Here is a 26,003-nt window from a genome sequence, read left to right on the forward strand (position 1 = left end):
ACGGCGCTCCCGCTTCCCCTCGGCCGGTCCTTACGCAGCAGCAGCTTCCCCGGGTTGCACAAGGCGGCTCTCCCTCGGTGCCGGGGGCGGCAGGACGCGGTGCTTTGCACGGGCTGCCACGGGGATCCCCAGGGAGGACGGACCCTCGGGGATCCCCTGACCAGCCAGCCCTCCGGAGCCAATTTCAACAGCGCGGAAAGCCAGCGGCCGGCCCGGCGCCCCAAAGTCGCAGCCACGAGAGCCGGCGCTGCCTGCGCGGGGCCGGAGCGCACGGACACCGCGCCCGCTTCCCCAGCCCGGCGGCATCGCGCCCCGCCCGCCGCTCCGGCCGCCGCTCGCACCGAGCGGAGAGGCCCTGGGGGCCGCGCTTCCCGTCCCAGCCGTGAGTCACCAGGGGCGGGCGAGAGCAGCGTGAACTCGGCGGGAAGCGGCGCGGCTCGCGGCGGGCCGGTAGGTGCGTACCGGCGGGCGGGCGGCGCGGGGCGGGGCGGCCCCGGGCCCCTTTGTTCGGCGGGAGGCGGCGGCGTAACGCCCCGCCGCTTTGTCCGCCGCGCCGCCGGCGGGAGCCGCTCGTCCCGGCGTGGGGTGAGTGGGGCGGGGGGAGCGCCGGGGCTGAGATCCTCCGGGTGCGGTGGGGTGCGGGGCCCCGGGGTTGGGGGCGGGGAGGGCTCGGGGCGCGGTTGGGTCAGGCTGGGGCGCGCGGTGTTGCTCCGCGCGTGGCGGCTCGGCCACCTGCCCCGGCGGGAGCCCTTGTCACCTGCGTGCCCCGCATCCCTCTCTGGGCAGCCTGGGTACCCCGGCCCACCCCCCGCCCCGGCTCCGGGGCGCTGCGCCGCCGGGCGAGGAGCGGCCGCTGACACAAAGCGTCGTCCCTGAGGCGGGGCGCGGCGGCGAGCAGGTGGCAGCGGCACCCCGCGGGGTGCTCGGCCGGGGGAACGGGGTGGCCGAGGAGCGGGTTCGGGCGCCCGTCGCTCGGGGCTGGCGGAGTCCCGGTGCCGGTGCGTGCCCATCGCTGGTGCGAGGCTCGGAGCAGAACAATAGCGGCAGGAGAGATCTCTCGGGGCGGTCTGCGAAGCCGCCACCTGCCGCCCTCGCATCGGCCCCACGCCGGCGGCTGGGCTGTGCGCCGTCTCCCCGCGGATCTGGCTAGAAACTGCTGTGCTTTCCCCGCAATTTCCTCCCCGACATCTGGCGTCAGCTGCAACTTTGTGCAATTCCCTGCCTGCCTCGTGCTGCCCCTTGTCGTCACCCTGGTCCCTCGTGCTCCACTTCCCTCGCCGTGCCCGAGCCACGTGGTGCGGCACGGCCCTGGGACCAGGTGGCAGACGAGTGCCTGGCTCCACGGGGCTGTCCCCTCGCCCGCCAGAGCCGGCACTGCCCTGCTCCTGTGTTTATCCTTGCCGTGGTGACTCTTCCCCCAGATACATCCTGTCCGGTACTGGTGAGTGTCCCGGCTTTTCCCCTACTTCCCGCATCTTGGCTGCTGGCAGTAGGAGAGGAGGTGCTGGCGGCTGCTGGTGCCCTCACCTTTATGCTATACAGAGCCTGGGAGTCACCGGTAGGTAAGGGATGGGATGTAGGCACTGCGTGGGGGCTTCTGCTGCCTTTGGGGGGCCGGGTAAGATGCGCTGCTGCCTGCTCTGTGGCTCATTGCCTGCCTTCCCACAGGGCTGAGCTGACTGCCTGGCCAGGATGAGCTGGAGTTTCCTGACGCGGCTCCTGGAGGAGATCAACAACCACTCGACCTTCGTGGGCAAGATCTGGCTCAGCGTCCTCATCATCTTCAGGATCGTGCTGACGGCTGTGGGGGGCGAGTCCATCTACTACGATGAGCAGAGCAAGTTCGTCTGCAACACGCAGCAGCCAGGCTGCGAGAACGTCTGCTACAACGCCTTCGCTCCACTCTCCCATGTCCGCTTCTGGATCTTCCACATCATCATGGTGGCCACCCCCTCAGTGCTCTACCTGGGCTTTGCCATGCACCGCATTGCCCGCATGCCTGAGTCCTCACGGCGCCGGGCACCGGCAACTCAGCGCGGCCGCATGCCGGTGGTGCGGCGTGGAGCCGGGCGGGACTACGAGGAGGCGGAGGACGATAATGAAGAGGACCCCATGATCTTCGAGGAGATCGAGGTGGAGAAGGAGAAGGGCACTGAGGGTGGCGAGAAGCACGACGGCCGGCGCCGCATCAAGCAGGACGGGCTGATGCGTGCCTATGTGCTGCAGCTGCTGTGCCGCATGCTGCTGGAGTCGGCCTTCCTCTTCGGGCAGTACCTGCTGTTCCGCTTTAAGGTCAGCCCCTCCTACGTGTGCAGCCACAGCCCCTGCCCGCACATGGTCGACTGCTTCGTCTCGCGCCCCACCGAGAAAACCATCTTCCTGCTCATCATGTACGCCGTCAGCGGGCTCTGCCTCTTCCTCAACATCTGCGAGCTCCTGCACTTGGGTGTGGGGCGCATCCGCGATGCGCTGAGCCAGCCCAACAGCCCACCCACCAGCAGCCCTGCACTGCACTACACCAAGAAGCCCCCCAGTGCACCGCCCACCTACCACTCCCTGAAGAAGGAGCCGCTGAAAGCCCCGCTGCCCGACGGCAAGCTGGACTACCGGGAGAATCTGGCCAACTCGGCCACCGAGCACTTCGCCCTGGCTGGCGCTCCCCGCGAGCACGAGCTGGAGCGGCTGCGTGAGCACCTGCGGTTGGCCCAGGAGCACCTGGAGATGGCCTTCCACCTGCAGCCGCCCCCCCGGGCTCCCAGCCCCTCGCGCAGCAGCAGCCCCGAGGCCAACGGCATGGCTGCCGAGCAGAACCGCCTCAACCTGGCGCACGAGAAGGGTGGCGGCTGCGAGCGCAGCACAGGTGAGCCTGGGGGACCAGGTTCTGGTGGGTGGGGTGGGGCGGTGGGGCACCCCAGGATGGCCGCTGATCTGCATCTTGTTCCCACAGGGCTGTGAGCGATGAGGACGGACGGTGCGGGACAATGGTGTGACACAGCATGGGATGGTGACATGTATCTGCCCGGTGGGGCTGCTTGGGGCATCTCCATCCCGGTGGGCAGCGATGGGGACAGGGGCTTGGGGAACCTTCCTTCACTGTTCTTAATTTTTTTTTAAAAAAAGGAATATCTTATTTTTGTACATTTTTATAAACTCAGCAGCGTGCACCCTGGCATTTTTATACACCCCTCCCGATTCCCACTCTGAGCCCACTCCTCCCCTCCCTGTTTCCTGTTGTATCCCCACGTCCCTTCCCATGCCCTGTGCCCACAGCACCCCCAACTCGTGCCTCCCCTGCCCTCTCTGTGCATGTGCGGGTCACGACAGCAGTAAGAATGCTCACACTGCACCCAGGTCTGGCTGGTGAGGCTGCACCACGGGCTGGCACTGAGCCTGAAGTAGAGCTCACAGCAGGGACTGTGAGAGATGTATCCCAGTGGCACCACTGCTGGGGGGTGCCCATAGAGTGAGCACATGTGGGTTGCGCAGGGTCCCTCTCGGCTCCCCTTCAGCTTCCCCCTCTCCAGGCTGCTCTTTTTAGGGAGCACAGGGGTTTGTGTTTGTCCTTCCCATCTCCTCCACTTCCCTGCCGGCAGCTCTGCTTGGGCTTTGGACCAAAGCCAATCCTCTCCAGCCTGGTGTGGGGCTGGGAGCCCTGTGTGCGTCTGTGCAGTGCCCAGAGCAGGTCGGTGGGGAGACACTCGGGCATTCTGATCATCTCATGGGTCACGCGGTGAATTTTGTAGCATTGTTTTGTACTTGGGTAATCGTGACTTTTTTTTCCTTTTTTAATTTTTTTTTTTTTTTTTTTTTAATATCTATATTCAGTAAAGCCTGGAGACGTTTTGTACTGAACTTCTGCATCCGGTCCTCTGGGAGGAAGGGGTGGGGAAGGGGATCCTGCGCAGATGGGCTGGGCGGGCCAGCTGCTTGCGTGGGGCTGATGGTGGTGGGATGGGGACGCCCTGCTTGGCCCAGGGTGACTCAGTCATTCCAACTGTGCGGAGGCAGCTTCGGCCAAAGGCAGCCTCTGATGGCGTGGCGGGAGTAGGATTGCTCCAATTACCACATTCCTGCGCAGCTGTCGATTCAGCAGGGTTTCCCTGTGCTCCCCATCCCGATGCAGCTGGAGGGACAGATGGATCAGCCCTGGCGCTTCCACCAGTCCCCTCCCTGGGATGCTGGAGCAGAGCTGGGCCCCTTGCAGAGCACCGTACTATGCTGCTGAGTGCCTGCAGCTTGCCCTTCCCCTCCCTCCTCCAGCCCAAAGCCTCTGGGTTTGCACCCCACTCCATAACCGCACTGCCTCCGAGGCTGTTTCTGATGGAAGCGGGTGTTGCTTTTGTAAAGAAAGCAGGTTTATTTATCTTGCCTCACTGATCTTGCAAACAGGTTCTGCTGTTGCTTGCGTGCCACCAGCCTCGCCACCTGTGTGAGCCCCAGTGTGGACATGCCCTGGCACATCCATTTGTCTCTGTCCTGTTCCTGGGAGCAGGGGGAGGTGGCTGTGTTCTGCAGCTTGTCTTTCTTGTGGGAGGAGAGATGTAGGTGAGCTGGCTCCAGGCACTGGGCTACCATTGCAGGGCACAGCTCTAGGGCAGGGCTGCAGTACCCACACAGCCTGGAACCATGAAACCCCAGCTGTCACAGGGAGGGTGGCACCACCAAAACTTTCACCTGGGTCCCTCTCCCTGCCCTGGGCTGTGCAGTGCCCATGTGAGCGACTCCTCCATCCGTGGGATGGGCTCATCATCTGGCACTGGGGCAGTCCAGAGGCAGCAGGGAGACCCAGGTGGGTTCAGCCATGCTGTGCCAGCCACTAGACACAGGTGCAGTCCTGCGCCAGGATGTTGGGCACCGTCTCATACTTGAAGGAGTAGCCACCATCAGAGGTGGTGCGGACGCGCAGCGAGCGCATGGTGCCAGGCAGAGCGGCGCAGCACAGCTGCACACCCAGCCGGTGGCTCAGCCCATGGCCTTCGGCACAGCTCCCGTGGCAGTAGTGGAAAACGAAGCTGCTGGGGTGCACGATCCAATTGTCCCAGCCCAGCTCCTCGAAGGAGATGTTGAGGGACGCCCGGCGGCAGTTGGTGTGGGCGGCCACATCCTCCGATGGGCGCTGCAGCAGGCTGAGTGCAGCTGGTGACCAGGGCACGGTGGAGCGACGAACCCGCCCAGCTGCCTTGGCACGGGTGGTGGCCACCAGGAAGGGCATCTTGTCCCCATCGGCCAGGCAGGGGCAGCTGGGGCAGCGCACCAGGAGCACGAAGAGCGGCTGTGCCAGCTGGGTTAGCGCGTCAGGGCCAAAGTCAAACACCGTCCAGTGCTCTGGTGTTTGCGACGCTGTGGCCACCACCGGCACCCTGCCCTGCAGTGAGAGGGTCAGCACAGCAGGGGCTGAGTGGTTGGAAGCAGCTGAGGGGCCGCTGTAGAACCAGAGCTGGGCGGATGTCAGCGTGCGGCTCAGGGCGTGCTCCGAGGGCTGGAAGAGGTAAGTGAAGATGCCTTCTTCCTCCAGCAGCTTATCTGGCTGTGTGGGCTCACACGGCACATCTGTGGGGAAAGAGTGGCTCAAGAGTGCAATGCCACAGTGTGGGGATAGGGAATGGGGGACACCCGCGGGTGCCGTGGGGGACGTCCATGGGCACAGGCAGGTTACCCTGCTGCAGACAAAGGGGAGCTGATGACATCCAGTGCCACACGGCACGTACTGCTCTGTGTTCTCCAGCCGAACCCTGCAGCAGATCCAGCCCTGTGCAAGGCTCTGCCTGGCTCGTGCTGCCAGCCAGGCAGAGCTGTGGCACCTGGCATCCCGTGGCTTTGGGAAGGGGGATTCAGCTGCCTGCTTTGTATGGCCAGGGTGGGCTGAGCTGCCTAGTGAGGTCACCAAGCCCCCCCATGCCCTGGGATGGTTTGGTGATGGTGTACCCATTCCACTGTGCCCTGCTCTGTCCTGCACTCTGCTGCAACCCCGAGTATCCTGTTGCAACCTTGAGCATCCTACTGCAGCCCCATCCCTAGGCATCCCACTCCATCCTTCAGCATCATACCCCATCACTTAGCATCCCGTTCCCAACATCCTGCCCCATTCTCTACCATCCCACTCCAGTGTCCAGCCCTGCCTGCTCCTAAGCCCTCCCCATCTCCGTGTTCCACCTCTGGGCACTTTCCTATGTCACCTCCCTGGCCACCTGGCCCTGCCACATCCCCATTGCCCCAAAGCAGCACCCACTTCACCCCCTGCATGCTCTCCATCCCACCAGGGCTTTTACCTGTGGAAGGGAAGAGAATCACCTGGGATGTGTCCTCCTGCTCCTCAGGTAGCACCTCCACTTCTTCAAGGACATCTCTACGATGCACCCTCCTCACGTCCTTTTGGAGCTCCTGCTTGGCTGGGGGGCTCAGGTGCTCCAGTACCCGTGCCCGCACCTTGGCCAGGACGAGCTGCCGGTCGACACCAGCCCCGGTGCAGCTGCCCAGGGCACTGGCAGGCAGCACAGCAGGCAGCAGGTGCAGGAGAAGCAGCATGGCTGTGGGGCAGCTTGAGAGGCTCTGCCGTGGGCTCCTACTTGCCAGCCCAGCCAGTCTGCCCACTGCGCTGCCCCTGGGGCAGGGTGGCATTGAGACGTATCTGACACTGACGCAAATGTCTGCTTGCCGTGAATATTATCTCTGGGCAGTGAAAGCACTGAGACGTCTGGAATGTGAGGACTGCAAGGACAGTGTGGTCTGGGGGGGGACGGCGCCCAGGCAGGGGGTGGGTGGGGTGCATGCTGCTGGAGTGGTGAGTGTGTGGGGCTGGGGGCAGGCAGGGATGGAAGGGGTGTGGGGGCCTGTGGCTGGGTGCCTCCATGCTGGAGTCTGGGGGCCAGCGGGAGGCTGAGGGTGCACTTTGGGCAGAGCAACATGCGGGAGGCACATGGGGGTGGCAGGCTGGGTGCCCTCACAGTGGGTAGGAATGGGACGCCCCAAGAATGCAAGCAGTGGCATTGCCACAGCAACTGGGCTACTGGGAACACTAGGAAAGGTGGGAATAGGGAGCCTCTGCTTGGGGATAGGCCATGGCTGGGGACAGCATCAGATAGAGGTTGGGACACTGTGGCAGTTACGGGAGAAGGGTCTCACAGTGTCACTTGGGCTGGCTGGCTGCAGCATATCCCATCTCTATGTTGCGTGCTGTGCACAGCGCATTGCCATGGGCTGAACCCACACCCATCTCACCCCACACCATGCAGGTCTGCTGCACCCCACTGCTGCTGTGCTGCCTGCCTGCTGGTGCTATACATAGGGCAGCCCTGCCCCGTCGAGGCACTGCATGGAGCAGGCTCAGTCTTATCATCCTGGCGTGTCATCGGAGGGTATTTTTGGGGACGGCAGCTGCAGGCATTCCTAACGGTCAGTCCCTGCATGCTGACGTTGGGGAGCAGAGCTGGGCGAGCAGCAGAGTGGGGTGCTGGCACCAGGAGCTGCAGGACAGAGGTGTTGGTGTGAGGTGGGTGCCTGAGGCAGGAGATGGTGCTGGGCAGGGTGATCGGAGGAGGGGGAGGCCAAGGGGGGGCTGAGCTGTGGGGCTGTGTGTGCTGGTGTGGCTTGGAGGGGGGAATCTGGCCCTGGCCCCCAGGGATGAGTTCTGTCCCACGTTCCCCTTCAGCCCAACCAGGGAATATCTGGGTTTCTCTTTGTCCCCGAGGGGGGCAGAGAAGCCTCTGTGCTGCCCTGGCCGCAGCACGGGCAGGGGCTGAGGTTTACGCTTGCCCAAGAAAGGCTCCAAGCACGGAGCACTACTGCTGCCCATGGTGCATGGGCATGGTGCATAGGCATGGGTACCTGCAGCACTGGGCATGGAGGTGGTACTCTCCGAAAGCAGGACTTGTTCTTCATTTGTCCCTCTGCACCCTGCGGTGATGTCCAGTCCTGGCCTTGGACATGCAGGGGCTGGAGTTGGGACCACGCTCAGACAGGACCCCTCTTCCCATGCACCCCGCTGAGCCGGGCAGGAAGCACCCGGATGCGTCTGGATGCCTCCAGCCCCATGACAGCCTCTAATCAGCACCTGTGCACTGAGCCAGCCCAGATGCAGAAGGAATGCGGCTCTGCCACCACCCGATACTGCAGGAATGCCCCAGCGGGTGGGGAAGGGCCATGCTGGGACCCATTCTTCCTCAGCCAACCCCATCCCCAGCACTGCAGGGACACAGCGAGCCCCGTGCCCCGTGGGAAGGTCCCACCTCCCAGCTGAGGCATAATGAAGTGTTGCTCTGGGTGGGATGTCTTGCACCACAGCCTGATTCCACTCTGTCCTTAGGCTGAAGCTCCTGGCTCTCCTCCTGCCCCAATCCCAGGGTGATGGAGAGCCACGGGGCAGCTCCCCGGTTCCTGGCCTACCCACGCGCCTTCACGGCACAAAGCGGCACCGACGCCATGCTGAGGTGCCAGATCGCAGGTGACCCCCGGCCCAGCGTCCTCTGGGAGAAGGACACAGCCCCGATCCAGCCTTCAGGCCGCTTCAGTGTGGAGGCCAAGGGGGATGTGTACAGCCTACGAGTGTCCTGCGTCACCCCGCAGGATAGCGGCCTCTATGTTTGCAAGGCCAAGAACTGCATTGGTGAGACTTATGCTGCCGCCACGCTGCGAGTGGAGGCTGGGGAGCATCAGCAGGAGGAGGAGGAGGAGGAGGAAGGCCATGCTGGTGGCCGAGCTCCCACCTTCCTGGTGGGACCCTCATCGGTGCGGGTGTGCCGTGGGGAAGATGTGACCTTCTCATGCCGAGTGTTGGGGCAACCCTGCCCGCTGCTGGAGTGGGAGAAGGATGGCTGCAGGCTGTGTGACCTTTTCGAGAGCAGCCACTTTGCAGTGGGCCGGCAGCCTGAGGACTGGCACTACCTCAAGCTGTTTGGAGTCCGACCCCCGGACGCAGGGGTCTATGTGTGCCGGGCACGCAGCGGCTCCAAGGAGGCTCTGGCTGCAGCTGTGCTCCTGGTGGAGCCCTGGTGCTCCCCTTCTGACAGCACCCAACCACGGGGACCGCGGCACGTGAGCACCGACACCTGGGCACCAGCACCCAACGGCACACCAAGAGCCAAGGTGTTCGCTGTCAGCGCGGGGAAGCATGCCAAGTTCCGCTGCTATGTCACCGGCAAGCCCAAGCCAGAGATCATTTGGCAAAAGGATGGCAAGGTCGTGGCCCCCGGCCGCCGGCATCTGGTCTACGAGGACCGCGAGGGCTACTTCATCCTGAAGGTGCTGTACTGCCGGCCCCGGGACCAGGGGCTGTATGTTTGCACCGCCTCCAACACAGCCGGGCAGACACTGAGTGCCGTGCAGCTGCAGGTGAAGGGTAGGTGTGCACCCTGGGGCCATGCTGGATACCCTGCACGGGGGCTGTACTCCCTGAGGCCCCATACCGAATGCCTCCCGCCCAGCTGCCACATCCCAAAATAGCTGTTGGGGGCTGCCATATCCTTTCCTCACGGCTGTGCTGCCGACATGGGAGGAATGCGGGGATACATGGGTGCTCCCAGAGGTGGTGTTCAGGGGGCTGGGAGGGTGCCGAGCAGGAGGATGCTGAGCACCCTCAGCTCCCATCTCTCCTGGCAACAGAGCACCGGCTGCGGTTCCAGGTGCCACTGGAGGACGTGGAGGTGGCAGAGCGGGAGGATGCAGTCCTGGAGTGCCAGGTGCCACTGGGGAGCATCCCCACCTCCTGGTTCCTGGAGGACCGGGAGCTGCAGCCCAGTCACAAGTACGTGATGGAGGAGTGCGGTGTGGTGAGGCGTCTGACCATCCGCGATGCCCGCACCGACGACGACGGCGTCTACCTCTGCCAAATGAAAGACCGGGGCCGCAGTGTTGCTGAGGTCTCCGTCCGAGGTGGGGGTGGGCCCAGCTCTGCCTTCCCATAATGCAGCTCCAGTGTCCCCCTGCCCTCACATGTCTCCTCTCCTAGGGCTGATTGTGAAGAGGCTGCCACGGAAACTGGATGTGATGGAAGGAGAGAATGCGGCTTTCTGTGTGGAGACACGGGAGGCCATGGAGGGGATCTGCTGGAGCCGCAATGGGCTGCAGTTGCACGAGTCACCACGCACCGTGCTGAAGAGCTTTGGCAGGACACACCTCCTGGTGCTGGTGCACGTCACCCGTGAGGATGCGGGCATCATCTGCTTCTCTGTCGGGGAGTCACTGACATCCTCCCAGCTCCGTGTCAAGTGTAAGCACTGGGCTGGATTGCATGGGGCCTCCCCGCACCCTCCATTCTCCCCATTCACCAAGGTCTGAAATGGCAGAGAGATGGGATGGCACCTTCCAATCCCCACTGCACCATGTGTTCCAGGTGTGAAGCATGACCCTCCCAGTGCACCGATGGCAGCCCAGCTGAGCACGGAGCAGAGCAACGCAGCCCTGCTGACGTGGTGCCCTGCACCCGATGTGCACCATCGCTCGCCCAGTACCTACATTCTGGAGCGGCGTGAGGCAGCGGGTGGCAGCTGGGTGCAGTGCCTGAGCACTGAGCTCCCTGGCCGCGTGCAGGTGCTGGGCAACAGTGTGCCCCGCGAGGCTGACTACTGCTTCCGAGTCTGTGCCGTCAACAAGCACGGCCGCAGTGACCCTGTGGAATTTCCTGGCTGTGTGCATCTCGGTGAGGGGACACAGGATCTCCATGCGGGTGGGAGCATGGGAGCTGTGTGGTGCCAGGTGCTCACACGCTGTGGAGCTGAGCTCATGCTGTGCTGCAGTGCCAGCTGTGCGACTGGAGAGGGGCCTGCAGGATGCATGGGTGCGGGATGGTGAGGATGCGCGCTTCTCTGTGGAGCTGTCAGCCACGGTGCAGGGTGAGTGGTTCCTGAATGGCAAAAGGCTGCAAAGTGAGGAGAGTGGATGCTTCAGTATGCAGCACTGTGGGACGGAACACTCGCTGCTCATCCGCTCAGCAAGCCTGAGAGAGAATGGTGCATATGTCACCTTTGTGGCCAGCGGTGTGCGGGACTCGGCCACGCTGCATGTGCAAGGTGAGCTCACCCAGCATCCCACAAGTCAAAGAGCAGCAGGTGGGAAGCACCTCCCACATTTCTTACCCCTCTACGTGGGTTCCCAGCCCCACAGGCCCACATCGCTCCAGTGCCTGAAGCACGGCGACTCCGGGAGCTGCTGGCGGGGCTGCCGCTGCTGCTGGAGTGCGAGGTGAGCCCAGCGGATACCCCTGTGCACTGGCTGAAGGATGGTGAGGCTGTGGTGCCCAGCGAGACCCTGGGGATCCAGTCAGAGGGATGCTGGCGGAGGCTGCACATCCCCACGGCTGTGCCATCAGACTCAGGGACATACACATGCGATGCTGGGGATGACACCGTGAGCTTTGTGGTGACCGTGAGCGGTGAGCTGCTGGAGTTGCCCGTCCTTGCATGAGGCTCACCCACTCCATGTCACAATACTGAGCCTTTTGTCCCGTGCAGAGGCACCAGTAAGGATTGTCAGCTCCAACGAGGAGACCCCACACACCTATGTGGCCGGGCAGCGTGTGGAGCTGTGGTGCCAACTGTCCCGTGCCGAGGCCTCGGTGCGCTGGTACAAGGATGGGGAAGAGGTGGAGGAGGGCGAGAGCCTGGTGCTGGAGCGTGAGGGGTCGCGGTGCTGCCTGGTGCTGCCCTGCGCCCGCCCGCAGGACACAGGGGAATTTGTCTGCGACGTGGGTGGTGACTCTGTCTTCTACACTATCACGGTGGCAGGTGAGTGCATGGTGAGAGGGGTGCATGGCACTGGGCACTGTGAATCCCTGCAAAAATGGTATTTGCTGCCTGGTAAGCATGACTCCAGTGCCTAAAAATAGAGGTGGGGCAGCCAGCACCTGGCACAGGGCAGTTCGCAGTTGGACGCCACACTGATGGACAGTGGTAATTGCTGCCCTAAAAATTAGCAGTTGCCTGGCTACCAGTGACCAGCTGTTGGCAGCAGCACCACACAGCAGCTGCCCTGGCTGTTGGTGGCTCAGGTGGGAAAAGATAATGAGACCTGAAAAGGAGTGAAAGGCTTCCTGCTGCCAGCCCCAAATCCACAGCCCCACAAACAAGAAGGCCATGGGGGCTGACTTAGTGAAAGGTAGCAGGGCTGCAGGCATACAGCCTCAACCTGACAGCTGATGGTGCTCAGCACAGAAGTTAAGGGCAGGGATGGACGTGCTGGAGCTTCCAGCCCATCTCACTCTGGCTGACCATACTGCAGGCTCACTGCCCACTTTCCAATGGATTAAAGCCGCTTGCTGCTCTGAGGGGCTTCCAGGGCATGGGGAAATGGCAGACCCCAACAGGAGGTAGTGGGTTTCAGGTTCAGCATCTGGAGCGATGTGATTGCTTCTAGCAGCCCCTGTGGTCACAGTGTTTGATCTGGGAGCAGGGCGGATGCAGGCTCGGCGTGGGGCAGGTCAGGCCCTGCAGGCTGGCTGCATGCCACAATGCACTGCTATGTGCTGGCACCAAGCACTGGAGGCAACCAAAACATCTCAGCGTGGTCACAGCATGGATACCCGGCACAGGGCAGGGACAAGGGCAGGTCACTGAATCAGCCTGAGCACCCATGGCACAGTGCTGGCAGCAGAAATGGGGACACTATGGTGTCCCTTGCCAGGCAGCACAGCATGAGCCAGCAGGGCAGCCCCAGTACCTGTGCCATGCAGAATGTTGGAAAGGTAGTGGCTTGCAGCCTGAAAAGAAGGAGCAAGTGAAGCCATTGTGCAATGCAGGGCTTTGCATGCTCATCGTCAGTACTCCTCCATGCAACATGCTGAGCCCCAAATCCCTGTGCAGAGCCACCGGTGAGGATCCTGGGCTCCAACGAGGCGGCCCCACATACCTATGTGGCCGGGCAGCGTGTGGAGCTGTGGTGCCAGCTGTCCAGTGCAAAGGCCCCAGTGCGCTGGTACAAGGATGGGGAGGAGGTGGAGGAGGGCGAGAGCCTGGTGCTGGAGCGTGAGGGGTCACGGTGCTGCCTGGTGCTGCCCTGCGCCCGCCCGCAGGATACAGGGGAGTTTGTCTGCGACGTGGGTGGTGATTCTGTCTTCTACAGCATCAGGGTGGCAGGTGGGTGCCCATTTCTTCCCCTTCTCCCCTTTGCCCTGACTGCATGCCCAGCTGCCTCATCACAGGATGCAGCTTCTCAGCTGGGTGGTCTGCTCCATCCTTTCTGGGACAGAGCCATGCCTCTGCAGCGCCTCTGTGTGTGAGTCTGGCAGTGAGCTGTACCCTGTTCTCTTGGTTCTCCCAGCCCCGCAGGCCTGCATCGCCCCAGTGCCTGATGCTCAGCAGCTCCAGGAGCTGCTGGTGGGGCTTCCACTGCATCTGGAGTGCGAGGTGAGCCCAGCGGATGCCCCTGTGCACTGGCTGAAGGATGGTGAGGCTGTGGTGCCCAGCGAGACCCTGGGGATCCAGTCAGAGGGATGCTGGCGGAGGCTGCACATCCCCACGGCTGTGCCATCAGACTCAGGGACATACACATGCGATGCTGGGGATGACACCGTGAGCTTTGTGGTGACCGTGAGCGGTGAGCTGCCAGTGTTGCCCATCTCTGCATGAGGCTCACCCACTCCATGTCACAACACTGAGCCTTTTGTCCCGTGCAGAGGCACCAGTAAGGATTGTCAGCTCCAACGAGGAGACCCCACACACCTATGTGGCCGGGCAGCGTGTGGAGCTGTGGTGCCAGCTGTCCCATGCCGAGGCCTCGGTGCGCTGGTACAAGGATGGGGAAGAGGTGGAGGAGGGCGAGAGCCTGGTGCTGGAGCGTGAGGGGCCGCGGTGCTGCCTGGTGCTGCCCTGCGCCTGCCCACAGGATACAGGAGAGTTCATCTGTGACACCGGAGATACTGCTGCCTCCTATCACGTTATGGTGGCAGGTGGGTGACACAGCTGGGACAGCACGTGGGGAAGTGTGCTGTTGCTGATCTATGGGCTTCTGGAAGGGCCTCTTGGCTGTGACACTTGTGCACAATAAGCATATGTGCACCTCTGCTTGCACGGGACATTTTCCCTCCGCTCCTGCCTTCCAGCTGTTGCATCACTGTGCTGGGGCAAGAGGCAGTGCCCCGGCACCTGCACAGCCCTGCAGTTAGGGTTGCAGTGGAGGTAAGCAGGGATATGTGCATCCTTACCTCCTTCCTTTGTGCCCTGGCAGAGCCACGAGTCAGGATTCTGCACCCTGCGCAGCGCTCGCTGGAGCTGCCAGTGCTGGCGCCAGGGCACGTGGAGCTGTGCTGTGAGCTGTCCGTGCCCGATGCTACCGTGCGCTGGTTCAAGGATGGGCTGGAGGTGGATGAGACCGACAAGCTGCGGCTGCTGGCGGATGGTGCCTGGCGCAGCCTGCTCATCCCCAGGAGCAGTGCTGAGGACACAGGGGAGTACATCTGTGAGAGCAAGGATGAAGCTGTCTCATTCGATGTCAAGGTGACAGGTTAGCAAGGAAGCCCAGGTACCACCCTGGGTGCCCCCTCCCCTCTCATCTCCTGTGTCGTGTTGCACCAGTGCCATGCTGTCCTTGTAGAGCCCCCAGTGAAGATCCTGCAGCCACAGAGACCTCCACCTGTTGTGAAGGTGTCCCCAGGGGAGACAGTGATGCTGTCCTGTGAGTTGTCCCGTGCTGATGCACCCGTGTGCTGGGCCAGGGAGGGTGTCCAGCTGGAGGCAGGGGGCAGCTGGGTGCTGGAGGAGGATGGTGCCCACCGTCGCTTGCTCATCCCTGCTGCCCAAGCTGAGCATGCTGGAAAATACTTCTGCAATGCGGCTGATGATGCGGTGACGTTCACTGTCCAGGTGTCAGGTGAGAGAGAACCTGGGGCACTGGGTGCATAGATAGGGCAGGGTAGCAGCAGCTCGCTCCCCTTAGGATCCCACTCTGGGTCTGCTCTCACGTGGGGGCTCCTGGCCAATGCTAACGGTGGCTCTGTTGGCGAGCGGTGCCACAGACCCTCCAGTCAGGATCCTGGAGAGGGATGCACTGCCAACCTGCCGACGCTGCCGGGCCATGGAGGATCTGGTGCTGGAGGTGCAGCTGTCACACGCCCATGGGGAGGTGAAGTGGTACAAGGATGGGGAGAAGCTGCAGGACACGGGGCACGTGCGGCTGGAGGAGGATGGGCAGCGCCGCGCACTTGTCATCCTGGGTGCCACAGATGGGGATGCGGGGGAGTATCTCTGTGACACCCAAGACGACAGTGTCATCTTCTGTGTCACTGTGGAAGGTAACAGGGAGCATATGAAGTGGAGATGGGCTGAATGGGCAGGCAAGCACCTAGTGTCACGGTGTGTCTCTCTCCAGCCCCAGAGCCACCAGTGAGAATCGTGGGGAACATGGGCACCACAGAGCATCGCTGCCTGGTGGCTGGGCAGGACCTGGTGCTGGCCTGTGAGCTGTCCCAGCCCAATGCTGCCGTGCGCTGGCTGCGGGATGGCCAGGAGCTGCAGCCAGGGGAGCGGGTGTGCATTGTGGCCCATGAGGCACTACGGGAGCTCACTGTGCGCGGGGCACAGCCGGGCGACTCAGGGTACTACGTCTGTGATGCTGCCAGCGACCGCATGGTGACGAGCGTGGAGGTGGCAGGTGAGCGGAGGTGGCAGAAGCAGGGTGGCAGCACTAGGTGAGGGTGAGAGCCCTGTCCCCAAAGAACTGTCAGCCTGGAAGGGGCAGGTCAGGGCCATCAGATCCACGCCTTCCACCTCCCCCAAGCGGGGGCTGGTTAAATTTATCCTTGGCAGGCTCCCAGGCGCCTCTCCTCCTGCTTTGGCTGCCAAGAGCTGAGCTTAGCAAGGCCTTTATCAGCACGGCCTGTATCAGCAGGCTGTGCGCGTATCCCAGCTCCCAGAAAGGCCTGGGGCTGGTGAGGGGCAAAAATCAATGGCCTTAATTCAGCAGCTGGGAAGGATGCAGAAGTGGGCTCTGCCAGCATCCCTGCTGGGATCCCTTACCCAGAGGGACCTTAGCTGCCAGCCTCAGTCAGCCTGTCCCACAGAGACCCCCAGTTAGTGCCACCATGATCACCATTAGCCCCACGGCAACTCAAGTCCCTAAATCATACCAGTGGGCACTGCAACCATCCCTGCCATCAGCAGTGCCACCCCTGCCCATGTCTCCCAGCCCAGGCTGTGCGCATTGTGAACAAGGAGGAAGCACAGAGCCCGCTGGAGGTGCAGGAGGGAGACAGTGTGACACTGGTGGCCCAGCTGTCCCCAGAGACAGCGGCCGCACAGTGGCAGAAGGATGGGCAGATGCTGCTCTCAGGTGGGCGGCTGCTGGTGTGCAGCGAGGGTCCAGCACGCAGCCTCACCATCAAGCAAGTGGAACTGGGGGATGCCGGCACCTTTCTTTGCGATGCTGGAGACGATGAAGTATACTTCACGCTGCATGTGAAAGGTGAGCCTATGGAGATGTCCCCTGCAGAGCAGGACCCATGTCCCCAACCCCGGGCTGAGCTCTGCTCTTGGTGCAGAGGCACCGGTGCTGTTTGTGAACAAGCAGAAGGAGCGGGAGAAGCTGCTGGTGCTGGAGGGTGGTAGTGCCGTGCTCTCAGCTGTCGTGTCCAAGGAGCGAGCTGACATCACCTGGCTCTGCCCCCGGCACCTCATGGTGCCCAGCGAGCGCTGCCAGTTGCGGTGTGATGGCCGTGTGCACAGCCTGGTCCTCAGCAATGTGGCCAAGGAGGATGCTGGAGTCTACACCTGCCTGTCCCCTGATGACCAGATGCAGTTTGACATCAGTGTGCGGGGTGAGCACTGGTGGCAGGGGGATGTACAGCATGGTGCTGGGGGTATGTGCACGCTGATGGCTGTCTGTGCAGAGTTGCAGGTGAAGTTCCTGCGTGGGCTCTCGGATGTGCGGGCACGGCAGGGTGAAACAGTGGTGTTGTGGTGCGAGTTGTGCAAGGCCCGTGGCGATGTAGTGTGGCTGAAGGATGGGCGGGTGCTGGAGCCTGATGCGCGCCGCAAGGTCCGGGTGCAAGGCCGGGAGCGCTCGCTGGTGCTGAGCTGTGTCGGGCCTGAGGATGCTGGGGAGTACTGCTGTGAGTCCAACGATGACCGCACGCTGGCCATGCTGACAGTGCAGGGTAAGCATTATCCCATGGGCTGGGTACCCCAAAACCCTGTGCTATGGGCATGTGCCCTGATGGCCGCACTCAGTGCGCAGAGTGGTGGAGATCATTGTGGAGCTGCAGAGCCTGACAGTGCTGGAGGGGGACGATGCCACCTTCAAGTGCATGGTGTCCCCTGAGGACGTGGCGGTGACATGGCAGCTGGATGGGCGGCCAGTCGTGCCCAGCGAGCGGCTGCAGGTGGCCAGAAGTGGGCTGTGCCATAGCCTCACCATACGGGGCTGCCAGCCAGGTGACACGGCCACAGTGACAGCCAATGCCGAGGGGCTGCTGAGCACGGCCCGGCTCAGTGTGCAGGGTGAGTACGATAGAGACAGGGCAGTGGGGCATCTAAAGGGCTGCGCAATGATCCCCTCATCCGTGCAGAGGCACAGGTGCTGTTTGTGCAGAAGCTGCGGGACGTGGTGGCAGAGGAGCAGCAGGACGTGTGCCTGGAGGTGGAGGTGAGCCATGAGGCAGCTGAAGTGCAGTGGCTGAAGCAAGGCGTGCTGCTGCAGCCCAGCGACAAGTACCTGATGTGTGAGTCGGGATGCCGGCGCACCCTCACCATCTGCAGTGTCAGCCCCTCTGACCGTGGCACCTACCGCTGCGAGAGCCTGCACGACCGCACACAGGGCAAGCTCAGTGTGGAGCGTGAGTACCCTGCAGGATCATCCTACTGACAGGATGCTACGGGGTGCCCAGGAACAAGGACTGTATTTGGGGATTGCTCCAGCAAGGACTGGGAATAAGGGGCTCTGAGCTAGGGCACCACTCGTCAGCACTGTCCCTATCCCTCGCAGCCCAGAAAGTGTCAATCCGGAGGCCGCTGGCTGACGTGGAGACCTTTGAGAAGCAAACAGCCACCTTTCTGCTGGAGCTGTCCCACGCCGGTGTGCCAGGGGTCTGGACACGTGGTGGTGTGCGGGTGAAGCCCAGTGCCAGGTGCCGGGTCAGCGCCACAGGCTGTACTCACAGCCTGACACTGGAGGGGCTGGCACTGGAGGACTCAGGCACCATCACCTTCACTGCTGACACTCTGCGCTGCAGCGCCCGCCTGCTCGTGCGGGGTACGGCACTGGGTAATGGGGTACAGCACTGGGGGTGTGATGCCAAGGCTGAGCAGGGCACACAACCTTCCCATTGTGGAGATGGGTGCTTAGCAGTGGGGAGCTTGCCTGTAGAAGTGCCCAGGGAAAGGTCACCCCTACTCACTGCTGAGATACCCCAGGCACTGCTCTCTGTCCCTGTGCCCCAGTGCCAGTGCATTTCCCTCACTGACCCTTCCCACCACACTGTCTCCCCTCAGAGCCTCCCATCAGCATGGTGAAGCTCCTGCAGGACCTGGAGGTTCCGGAGGCAGGGGCTGCCACCTTCGAATGCGAGCTGTCCCGTCCCAGTGCTGAGGTGAAGTGGCTCAAGGTGAGAGCTCATGTCCTCCCCATCCAGGCTGACGGCCTCATCCCCCAGGTGCCACCTTCTCTGCAAGGCTGTGCGCAGAGCAGGGGGCACCAACCCAGCTGACCTTGACCACACTGCCTACACAGGACGGGATGGAGCTGCAGCCGGGCCCCCACTGCCGCATGTATTCTGTGGGTCGGCGCCGCCTCCTGCAGCTCAACCGCTGTGCGCTGTCCGATGCCGGCATCTACACCTGTGAGGCAGGTGACTGCCGGGCCTCCGCCACACTGCGTGTCCATGGTATGGTTGCTGGCTGCCCAGCTTCATGCCACAGAAGGGACTGGCACCCAGCTGGCCCCAGCACTGTGTCCCTGTCCTGCAGAGCACCAGGTCCACATAGTGCAGGAGCTACAAGATGCCTGTGTGCAGGAAGGTGACAATGCCGTGTTCACGTGTGAGGTGTCCCATGGTGACGTTCTGGGCGAGTGGTTCCATGATGGGGAGAAAATCAAGGTGTCCAGCACGGTGAAGATACGGCAAGAAGGTGCTGTGCCTCCCACACTGGGCAGCATGCCCCATACCCCATTTTGGGGATGGGGATTCAATGTGCCCAACCATCTCCACCCCCCTCTCCAGGCACACGGCATTTCCTGCTGCTCTGCACCGTGCGCCCTGAGGATGAGGGTGCCATCCGTTTTGCGGCCAGGAAAGCCAGATCAGAGGCCAGCCTGAAGGTGGAAGGTAGCAGGCGTGCAGGGTGGCACCATGAGGCCATGGGGGGCAGATACTGATGTCCCCCCCTTGTGCCCCAGTGCTGCCCATCCGCATTGTGAAGCCGCTGCGGGACAAGACGGTGCTGGCGCGGCACAAGGCAACGCTGGAGTGCATGGTGTCACACGCCCGGGGCCGTGTGCGCTGGCTGCGCGGGGACACCGAGATCTTTGCCGGAGATAAGTATGAGATCTGCAACCTGGACTGCTACCGCACACTCATCATCCACTGTGTGGGACCTGAGGACGAGGACTCGTACACCTGCGATGCCTTCGACGACCGCTCCACTGCGCGGCTCCTGGTGGAAGGTGAGCATGTAGAGGGATGCAGTGGCACTGGCACCCGTGCCCATCTGTCCCATCCACTCCTGCTTTGGGGATCTGATCCCTGGGTGGGGGCCTGTGCTCCCCCTGCTCCCCAACACACTTTGTCCCTGCAGGGAGTTAGAAGCTGGGGTGCACACAGAGTGCACGGACCTCATGTCCCCCAGCCCCCCGGCACAGCCCACACCTTGGCACAGCAGTTCTGAAAGGCTCTTTACTGTGTGGCCGTGGCCTCAGCAGCGTTTGGCACATTTACAAAAGAGGCTGAAAAGGGGGACGGCGGCTGCGCAGCGCTGCAGAGACGGTGTGGCAGAAACATGCAGTTCCTGGGGTGGCAGCCGGGGACAGGACAGCACCAGGGGCACCCCACTCTGGTCCCCCCACATCCCGCCTGCGGGGAGGTCCTGGCTCACTCCGTAATAAATTAATACAAATCACAGCAAGAGAAGTATATACAAGGTGGGAGCCTCTGTCCGCAGCGATGCTCTGAGCAGGGGCTCCTGCCCTGCCCTGCAGAGGTGCTGCCCGCAGGGCCCCCCAGCTGCTATAAAATCCAGTCGCCAGCAAAACAGCGATGGCCTGTGATGCCAGGGGGTCCCTGGAGCAGCCCAGTCTCTGCCTGAAGACTGTGTCCTTGCTCCCATCAAAACATTCAGGGGAGTGCGCACAGTGCCCGGGTGGGGCAGAGCCCCAGTGCTGTAACCCCACAGCAGCAGCCCCATGCCCTGGCAGCCTCTGCCCAAGTCTGCCCCACTTCAGCCCAGGAAAATAGGGACGCAGGCAAGCTGCTCTGGGGGCAAGGAAGGTGTGTAGGGCAGGAACCCCTAAAGGCAGAGTTTTGGGAGTGCTGCCTGGGGCGGGATGGGGCACACATGCTCAGGGTAGTCACGGTGGGAGCAGGGGCTTGGGGAGCTGCTCTCTGAAAAAGGGACATGGGGACAGGCACTTGGGGAGTCACTGTGGGGTGTGATGGGGAAGGAGCAGGCACGGGGAGCTGCTCTGGGAGGGCTTGAACATGGAAAGGAGGGTGTCAGGGTACAGAAGGAGTGTGCCCAGGCCATGGGGAAACGTGCAGCAGAGCTGCTCACACCACATTCTGTGAGTCCACGGGTGCTCGTAGCCCCAATCCATGGGCTGAGTTTCTGCCTGGGGGTGTCCCCAGCATGGCTGAGTCCCGCGGGCATCCTGGGCTCACCGAGATGAGTCCCATGCTGCCCTAGGAAGGTTCTCCATCCGTAGCCTCCACAGCCCTGAGGCTGAAGGAACAGCCCCATGTGTCCAAAGAGGTCTGTGGGAGCAGGCTGGGGTGCTGGTGTCACTCGAGGTCACTGGGTTGGCTTATACCCGCATGGCAGGGCCGGAGCCTGTGGTGAGGGGCACGGTGGAGCTGCAGTCATAGTCCAGGTCCACCACGGCATGGGAGCTGGCGATGAGGCTGTTGAGAGATGGCCCCGTCTGCCGCTCTCGGAAACTCTGGATGTAGCTCTGCATAAGAAAAGGGCAGATGGTGAGCGGGCTCTGCTCCTGGCCCGCTCTGTCCCATCCTATCCCATCCTGTCCCATCCCATCCTATCCCAACCCATCCCATCCCGTCCCTGCAGAAGGAAGAGCCGGCCAAGGCCTGGGGAGATCTCTACCCTGGGTGCGGGACTCACTGGGGAGAGCACATCCCCATCGAAGCGGCGCACGGGGTTGGGCTTGCGGCGGTAGGCAGGCTCAGGCGGGTGGGCCTTGTGCTGGTGGGGCGGTGGGTGGTGGGGCCTCCGCTTCTTCTTCTTCTCTTTGCGGTCCTCCCGCTGCTTGATGCGCATCAGCTGCACACGGCGCTGCTGCCGGCTGATGATCACTGTGGGGCAGCGGGGTGGTCAGCACCTCAAAACATTGTCGCACCCCAACCACCCGCTGGTGGCACCCCAATATCGTGTCCAACCTCACCCTCTCCCTTTTTCCCCCAACCTCCGCTCACCTTCAGTGTGAGAGTAGCCCTCGGCCGTGACCTTCCACTGGACCAGGACACCCAGCACAGTGAGCAGCGGCCAGACGCCCAGGATGACCCAGCTGTACCAGCACACAGGGCGAGCAGGGGCCACCTTGATGCGCTCGTAGATGTACTGCACCAGCAGGAAGAGCTCGATGAAGTAATCGACGGTGACGGTCATAATGGCGCTGCCGAAGACGGCGGTGGAGAGGGTGGTGAAGAAACGCTGCCACTGCAGGGTGAGCACGGCAAAGAGCATCCCCACACCCAGCAGCAACGCGATGGGGATCCACACCGTGGGCGGGTGGTAGAACTGCTCCATCACCACCAGCGTGGCCACCGCCAGCAACAGCCCCAGCAGCAGCCCTACCATGAAGAGGCCGACGCTGCGCACCAGCATGGTGACCAGCCCGCACAGCACTCCAATGCCCAGCCCGATGCCCACTGATGCCTCCACGCTCAGCTGCGTGTCCAGCACCCGCTCCTTGTAGCACAGCATGAAGATGATGATGGAGCCGAACATCAGTCCCGTCAGGAACATGACAGCCTTGAAGCAGCGGTAACCTGCGGAGAGACCACCACAGTCAGCGGCGGGCACGGCCACCAGGAGCCCCTATTTCCCCCTCCCTGCTCACTCTCCAGCTACTATGCCCCAGCCTGGCTCACCAAAGAAGCAGTAGATGATCCCAAAGAGGCAGCACATGGCACACACCACAGAGGGCACCACCTGGTAGCGGCGCTCTATCTCCTGCTGGCAGCTGTGCGTCCACTCCTGGCCTGTGTCGTGCGGCAGCAGCTTGAAGCGCAGCGTCTGCACAGTTGCAGTCATGGCTCTGGGGAGTCCTGGGAGAGGCATCAAAAGCTTTGCTCCTGTCCCATCGCTCGTGGGCAAATCCATGCCCTGGTACCAGCTCCGGCTGCAGAGAGAGGGGGGAAGAGAGGGAATGCAGTGAGCCCCTCCAATGGGGCCCACTCGATCCTCCATCCCACTGTAAAGAAGGCTGCAGCCCCGCATCCCATCCCTGGGATGCTCCTGGCCCAGACACCAGCCAGGCTCTGTGCCAAGCTCAGACAATTGCCCCAAATCCCAGCACCCATCCGTGGGAAAATGGCTCCATCACGGCTGGGCTAGGGACAAAAGGTGCAGGGGGACAGCGTCCACCTCCTGCTGCTGACCCTCCTGTTGCTGCCTTTCCCTGCTGGATGGGAGAGCCTGCCACTACCTGGCATTTTCTGCCTGGGAAGTAATTATGCTCAGTAATTAAGTCACCCCTCAATCTTCTATTTTTATAGGCTAAACAGATTGAGCTCTTAACGCTTGTACTCTAAGGCATTTTCGCCAATCCTCTAATCATATTTCTGGCTATTTTTCATCTCCGTTCCAGCTTGCAGTGTCCTTATGGAAAGCAGGTCCGTGTGCCCGACCCGGCCCCACACCGACCCATGAGGCTGATGGGAGCTGCTGCCCCCTACCCTGTGCCCTGCTCACACTGACCCAGGGGTCAGGACGGGGCTGGGGGGTGCCCTGCTCCTGCGGTGCCTGCACAGACGGAGGGGTCATAATCCCTTGCAAAGACGGATCCAGCTCCGGCTTAAGCCCAATTAAGCCCTCTGTCTGCCCGCTCCCACCTGTGGCCTGGTCCCACACCTCTTTGTTCCTGGGACACGCTTCCAGGCTCAGTTTGTTTGGGACCTGTATAATGTCACCGATTATCCTTCTGAGTGCCACGTTACAGCAGCCTCAAAGCAACCACCCCCCAAGCGTTACCGGTCTGTAATTATGCCAGCGCAGCATGCCCCATCCCTGGCACAAATGCATCCCGGTGAACCACCCCAGCGCTCCCCACCGCCCCGCCGGCTGCAAACCGCCCGCCGCCGGCTGCGGGGAGGGCTAAACGCAGCCCCTAATCCCCGGGGGCGGGTGCCTGCCTAAACCCCTATGCCCTCGGGAGGAGGCTAAGCGGGATTGGACTTTACCCGCCGGGAGGCGATGCCGCGCGGGGTGCGGGCGGGCACGGCGCGGGGAAGGCACGGAGCGACGCGGCCCCCAGCCCACGCCGGACCGGCGAAGGGCTGCGGGGCGCGGGCAGCGCTGCGGGCGGCCGCGGGCGCCCATTGGCGCGGCCCTGTTGCTAGGGGAGCGCCGCGCCGCTCATTGGCGCTCCGCCACCCGCCGCCGCCGCGCCGCCGGGCCCGGTCGCGGGACTCCGGTACCGCTCCTACAGCCGAACCCCGCCGCAGTACCCCCGCAATCGGGCGTCCCCGCGGCCCCGCCGCCGCGTCCCGCCCCGGATTACCCCACGCTCCGCACAAAGCAGCTCACGCGCCGATCCTATTAGCGGTGGCAGGGGTCACCCTGCCCGGCGCCGCCCGCGCCCCGCACCCACCGGCCCGGCTCCCCCGGCTCCCTCCCCCCACCTCCCGCCCCGTCCCGCTCCCCGGCCCCCGGCGGGGCGGGCTCGGCGCGGCGTTGCTACGCGACGGCCGCAAGGGCTGCCGGGCCGCTCCGCCTCGCTCTTTGTTCGAGGCGGGGGCGGCGGGGTTCCCCCCGGCCCGCAGCGGGAGCGGGGCCCTCGCTCGCCTGAACCCCGGCCGCGCCCGCGGCCCCGCCCGCCCTCCCGCCGCCGGCGGTACTCCCAGGCCCCGCCCGCCGCCGGCGCTCCGTGCGTTCCGCGCAGCTTCGCCCCGGTCCCCCCCGTGCAGCACCCGCCCCGCACCTGCGCTCCCGGCCACGCAGCGGCGGCGGCCCCGCGGCGCCCGGCGCTCGCGGCCCCGGACCCGGCCCCCGCGCATGGTGGCGGCGCGGTGCTGAGCGGACAGCTCCGCCTGACGTCACCGCGCCGCCGGGGCGGGGCCTCGCCGGAAGGGGGCGGGGCCCCGGGGAGGGGGCGGGGCTTCAGTGATGGAGCGGCGCTGGGGCGGCGCTGGGGCTGTGCGTTCGGGCTGTGCGTTCGGGCACGGTCAGGACGTGCAGAGGGGCTGAGTTTTGGGGCATGTGCTTGGCTGTTCAATAGGCCTCGCATTGCGGACTGTATAGGGACATGTGCCAGAGTGTGCATTCAGATTTCCGAAGTATATTGGGCTGTGCACTGGGGTTGTGAATTGCAGCATGTGTTGGGCTATGCACCAAGGTATGCTACGGAGAGCCCTGGGGCATGCATGAAGGTGTGCATCAGGCCATGCACCAGGCTCTGTTCTGTGGTATGCACTGTGTTCCGGGCCTTGCTTTGAATCATGCACAAGGGGAAATTAGCAAAAAGGAAAGGTCCTTGTGTCTGGGGAACCTGCTGCTGCTTACCCAGGTAGGAGGCTGGGTAAATGGAACGACCAGCAGCTCTGCAGAGGCAGAATTCCCCTGGCTTCCATCTCCCAGCTGCAGCTCTCAAAGCCCCCAGGCACGGCCCCTCCTGGCAGGCAGCAGGCTCTTGGCAGAGGCACCGTTCCCCTGGCAGCCCCCAACAGCCCCACGCCAGCCTGAGACAAAGCCCAGAGCTGCAGCTGCCAGGGCTGCCCGGGCAGCAGTGCCACAACCGGGGGACTGCTTTGCCTCAGAGCTCCTCGGGACCATGCTCGGGACCGGGCTTGGCTGCTGTCTCGATGGGCTGCAAAGGGGGGAGGCTGCTGCAGGGCCTTGCTCTGCCACCGCTTTGTCTTGGTTCGGCTTTCAGAGCTCTGTGTTGTGGCTCTGAAGGATTGGTGCTGTTTCCGGTCCCTTTCTGTGTTTGAATTCGAGCCCAGGCCAATGAGAGCACTTTCAGAGCCGAGTGTCTCTTTCTATCGCAAGTGTAGAATTATTTGGGTTCGTGTTAGGTGATCAACATTAAATATTTGCATTTGGGAAGGAAATCAAATGTATCTATTTCTGTCGTGTTTCTGTGCATACAGAAAACAAAGGCAACTTTGGCTGTTTATGATTCCATTTGCTTTCTGGCCATTTTCCATGGAAAATCTCAGCTCATTTCTTTCTTTTGCATGTTTCCCCTTCTGGCACCTCTATAAAACTGCTCTCTATGTGACCGCCTCTGCCTATTCCACTTCCTCGCCTATTCAGAAGAAAGCCTCTGAATGGGCTGCATTTGGACAACTGTCCCACATTCTGCGTGACGCTGCCAGCTGCTCCTTCACATAGCAGGGCCTGAGCTGGACCCTGCAGCCTCGGCCCCTTGCCGTGCCCCAGCGTGCGGAGGGGATGGGACAAGCTCTGCTGGCTGAGCGCCCCTTCCCTCGTTCCTAAGCAGTTCCCCGTTGCTCATGTGGGGCCCCGTGGCACTGGGACTGATGGCTGCAGAGCGCTTGGCCAGGCCCTGCGCGAAGTTCGGCCTCGCGGGGCTCCTAAAGGCTCGAGGCCTTAATTGCTCCTTAATTGGGAACGCTTTTCCGGCTCAGGCGTGCTGGGAGTACAGTCCCGCGGCGCCCTGAGCTGCTGGCC

At 63.0% G+C, this 26,003-nt stretch overlaps 4 protein-coding genes across 18 annotated transcripts; 2 read left to right on the top strand and 2 right to left on the bottom strand.

Annotated features, from left to right (window-relative positions):
- The first annotated feature begins 320 nt into the window (after positions 1–320).
- Positions 321–3,852, top strand: LOC100549421 (gap junction gamma-1 protein-like). 6 transcript variants are annotated; one of them, XM_085228622.1, is made up of 3 exons: positions 321–450; positions 1,669–2,860; positions 2,948–3,852. In XM_085228622.1, exons 2-3 carry the CDS (start codon positions 1,693–1,695, stop codon positions 2,953–2,955), a joined length of 1,176 nt encoding a protein of 391 aa, XP_085084748.1. In that variant the 5' UTR covers positions 321–450; positions 1,669–1,692; the 3' UTR covers positions 2,956–3,852. The 6 variants fall into 6 exon arrangements, with proteins under 6 accessions (XP_085084748.1, XP_085084747.1, XP_085084746.1 ...); XM_085228621.1 differs by having other exon boundaries at positions 322–454; XM_085228620.1 differs by having other exon boundaries at positions 447–585.
- A 497-nt stretch (positions 3,853–4,349) lies between these two features.
- INHA (inhibin subunit alpha) lies at positions 4,350–6,633 on the bottom strand. Its single transcript, NM_001303163.1, is given in 2 exon segments — positions 4,350–5,550; positions 6,270–6,633. Coding segments are annotated over 2 exon segments (990 nt in total). The 5' UTR covers positions 6,526–6,633; the 3' UTR covers positions 4,350–4,816.
- A 321-nt stretch (positions 6,634–6,954) lies between these two features.
- On the top strand, positions 6,955–22,139 carry OBSL1 (obscurin like cytoskeletal adaptor 1). 4 transcript variants are annotated; one of them, XM_010713654.4, is made up of 28 exons: positions 6,956–7,489; positions 8,303–9,334; positions 9,598–9,867; positions 9,944–10,204; positions 10,328–10,633; positions 10,731–10,826; positions 10,926–11,003; positions 11,090–11,365; positions 11,445–11,717; positions 12,792–13,064; positions 13,249–13,524; positions 13,604–13,876; positions 14,155–14,430; positions 14,521–14,796; positions 14,942–15,217; positions 15,295–15,576; positions 16,111–16,386; positions 16,463–16,738; positions 16,811–17,077; positions 17,151–17,420; positions 17,489–17,755; positions 17,905–18,171; positions 18,411–18,523; positions 18,649–18,802; positions 18,885–19,046; positions 19,139–19,243; positions 19,315–19,581; positions 19,713–22,139. In XM_010713654.4, exons 2-28 carry the CDS (start codon positions 8,344–8,346, stop codon positions 19,718–19,720), a joined length of 6,915 nt encoding a protein of 2,304 aa, XP_010711956.2. In that variant the 5' UTR covers positions 6,956–7,489; positions 8,303–8,343; the 3' UTR covers positions 19,721–22,139. The 4 variants fall into 4 exon arrangements, with proteins under 4 accessions (XP_010711957.2, XP_010711956.2, XP_010711955.2 ...); XM_010713653.4 differs by having other exon boundaries at positions 6,957–7,489; positions 10,731–11,003; XM_010713655.4 differs by lacking the exon at positions 14,942–15,217 and having other exon boundaries at positions 6,955–7,489; positions 10,731–11,003.
- Positions 19,797–24,447, bottom strand: TMEM198 (transmembrane protein 198). 7 transcript variants are annotated; one of them, XM_085228616.1, is made up of 5 exons: positions 24,292–24,447; positions 22,241–22,491; positions 21,563–22,138; positions 21,234–21,442; positions 19,797–21,081 (listed from the first exon to the last, which is right to left on the bottom strand). In XM_085228616.1, exons 2-5 carry the CDS (start codon positions 22,470–22,472, stop codon positions 20,935–20,937), a joined length of 1,164 nt encoding a protein of 387 aa, XP_085084742.1. In that variant the 5' UTR covers positions 22,473–22,491; positions 24,292–24,447; the 3' UTR covers positions 19,797–20,934. The 7 variants fall into 7 exon arrangements, with proteins under 7 accessions (XP_085084742.1, XP_085084743.1, XP_085084744.1 ...); XM_085228617.1 differs by lacking the exon at positions 24,292–24,447 and adding an exon at positions 23,872–24,002; XM_085228618.1 differs by lacking the exon at positions 24,292–24,447 and adding an exon at positions 23,552–23,984.
- Positions 24,448–26,003: the final 1,556 nt, after the last annotated feature.

This window comes from Meleagris gallopavo, chromosome 7 (genome assembly GCF_905368555.1).
Source record: "Meleagris gallopavo chromosome 7, MGAL_WU_HG_1.1, whole genome shotgun sequence".
Lineage (NCBI taxonomy): Eukaryota > Metazoa > Chordata > Aves > Galliformes > Phasianidae > Meleagris > Meleagris gallopavo.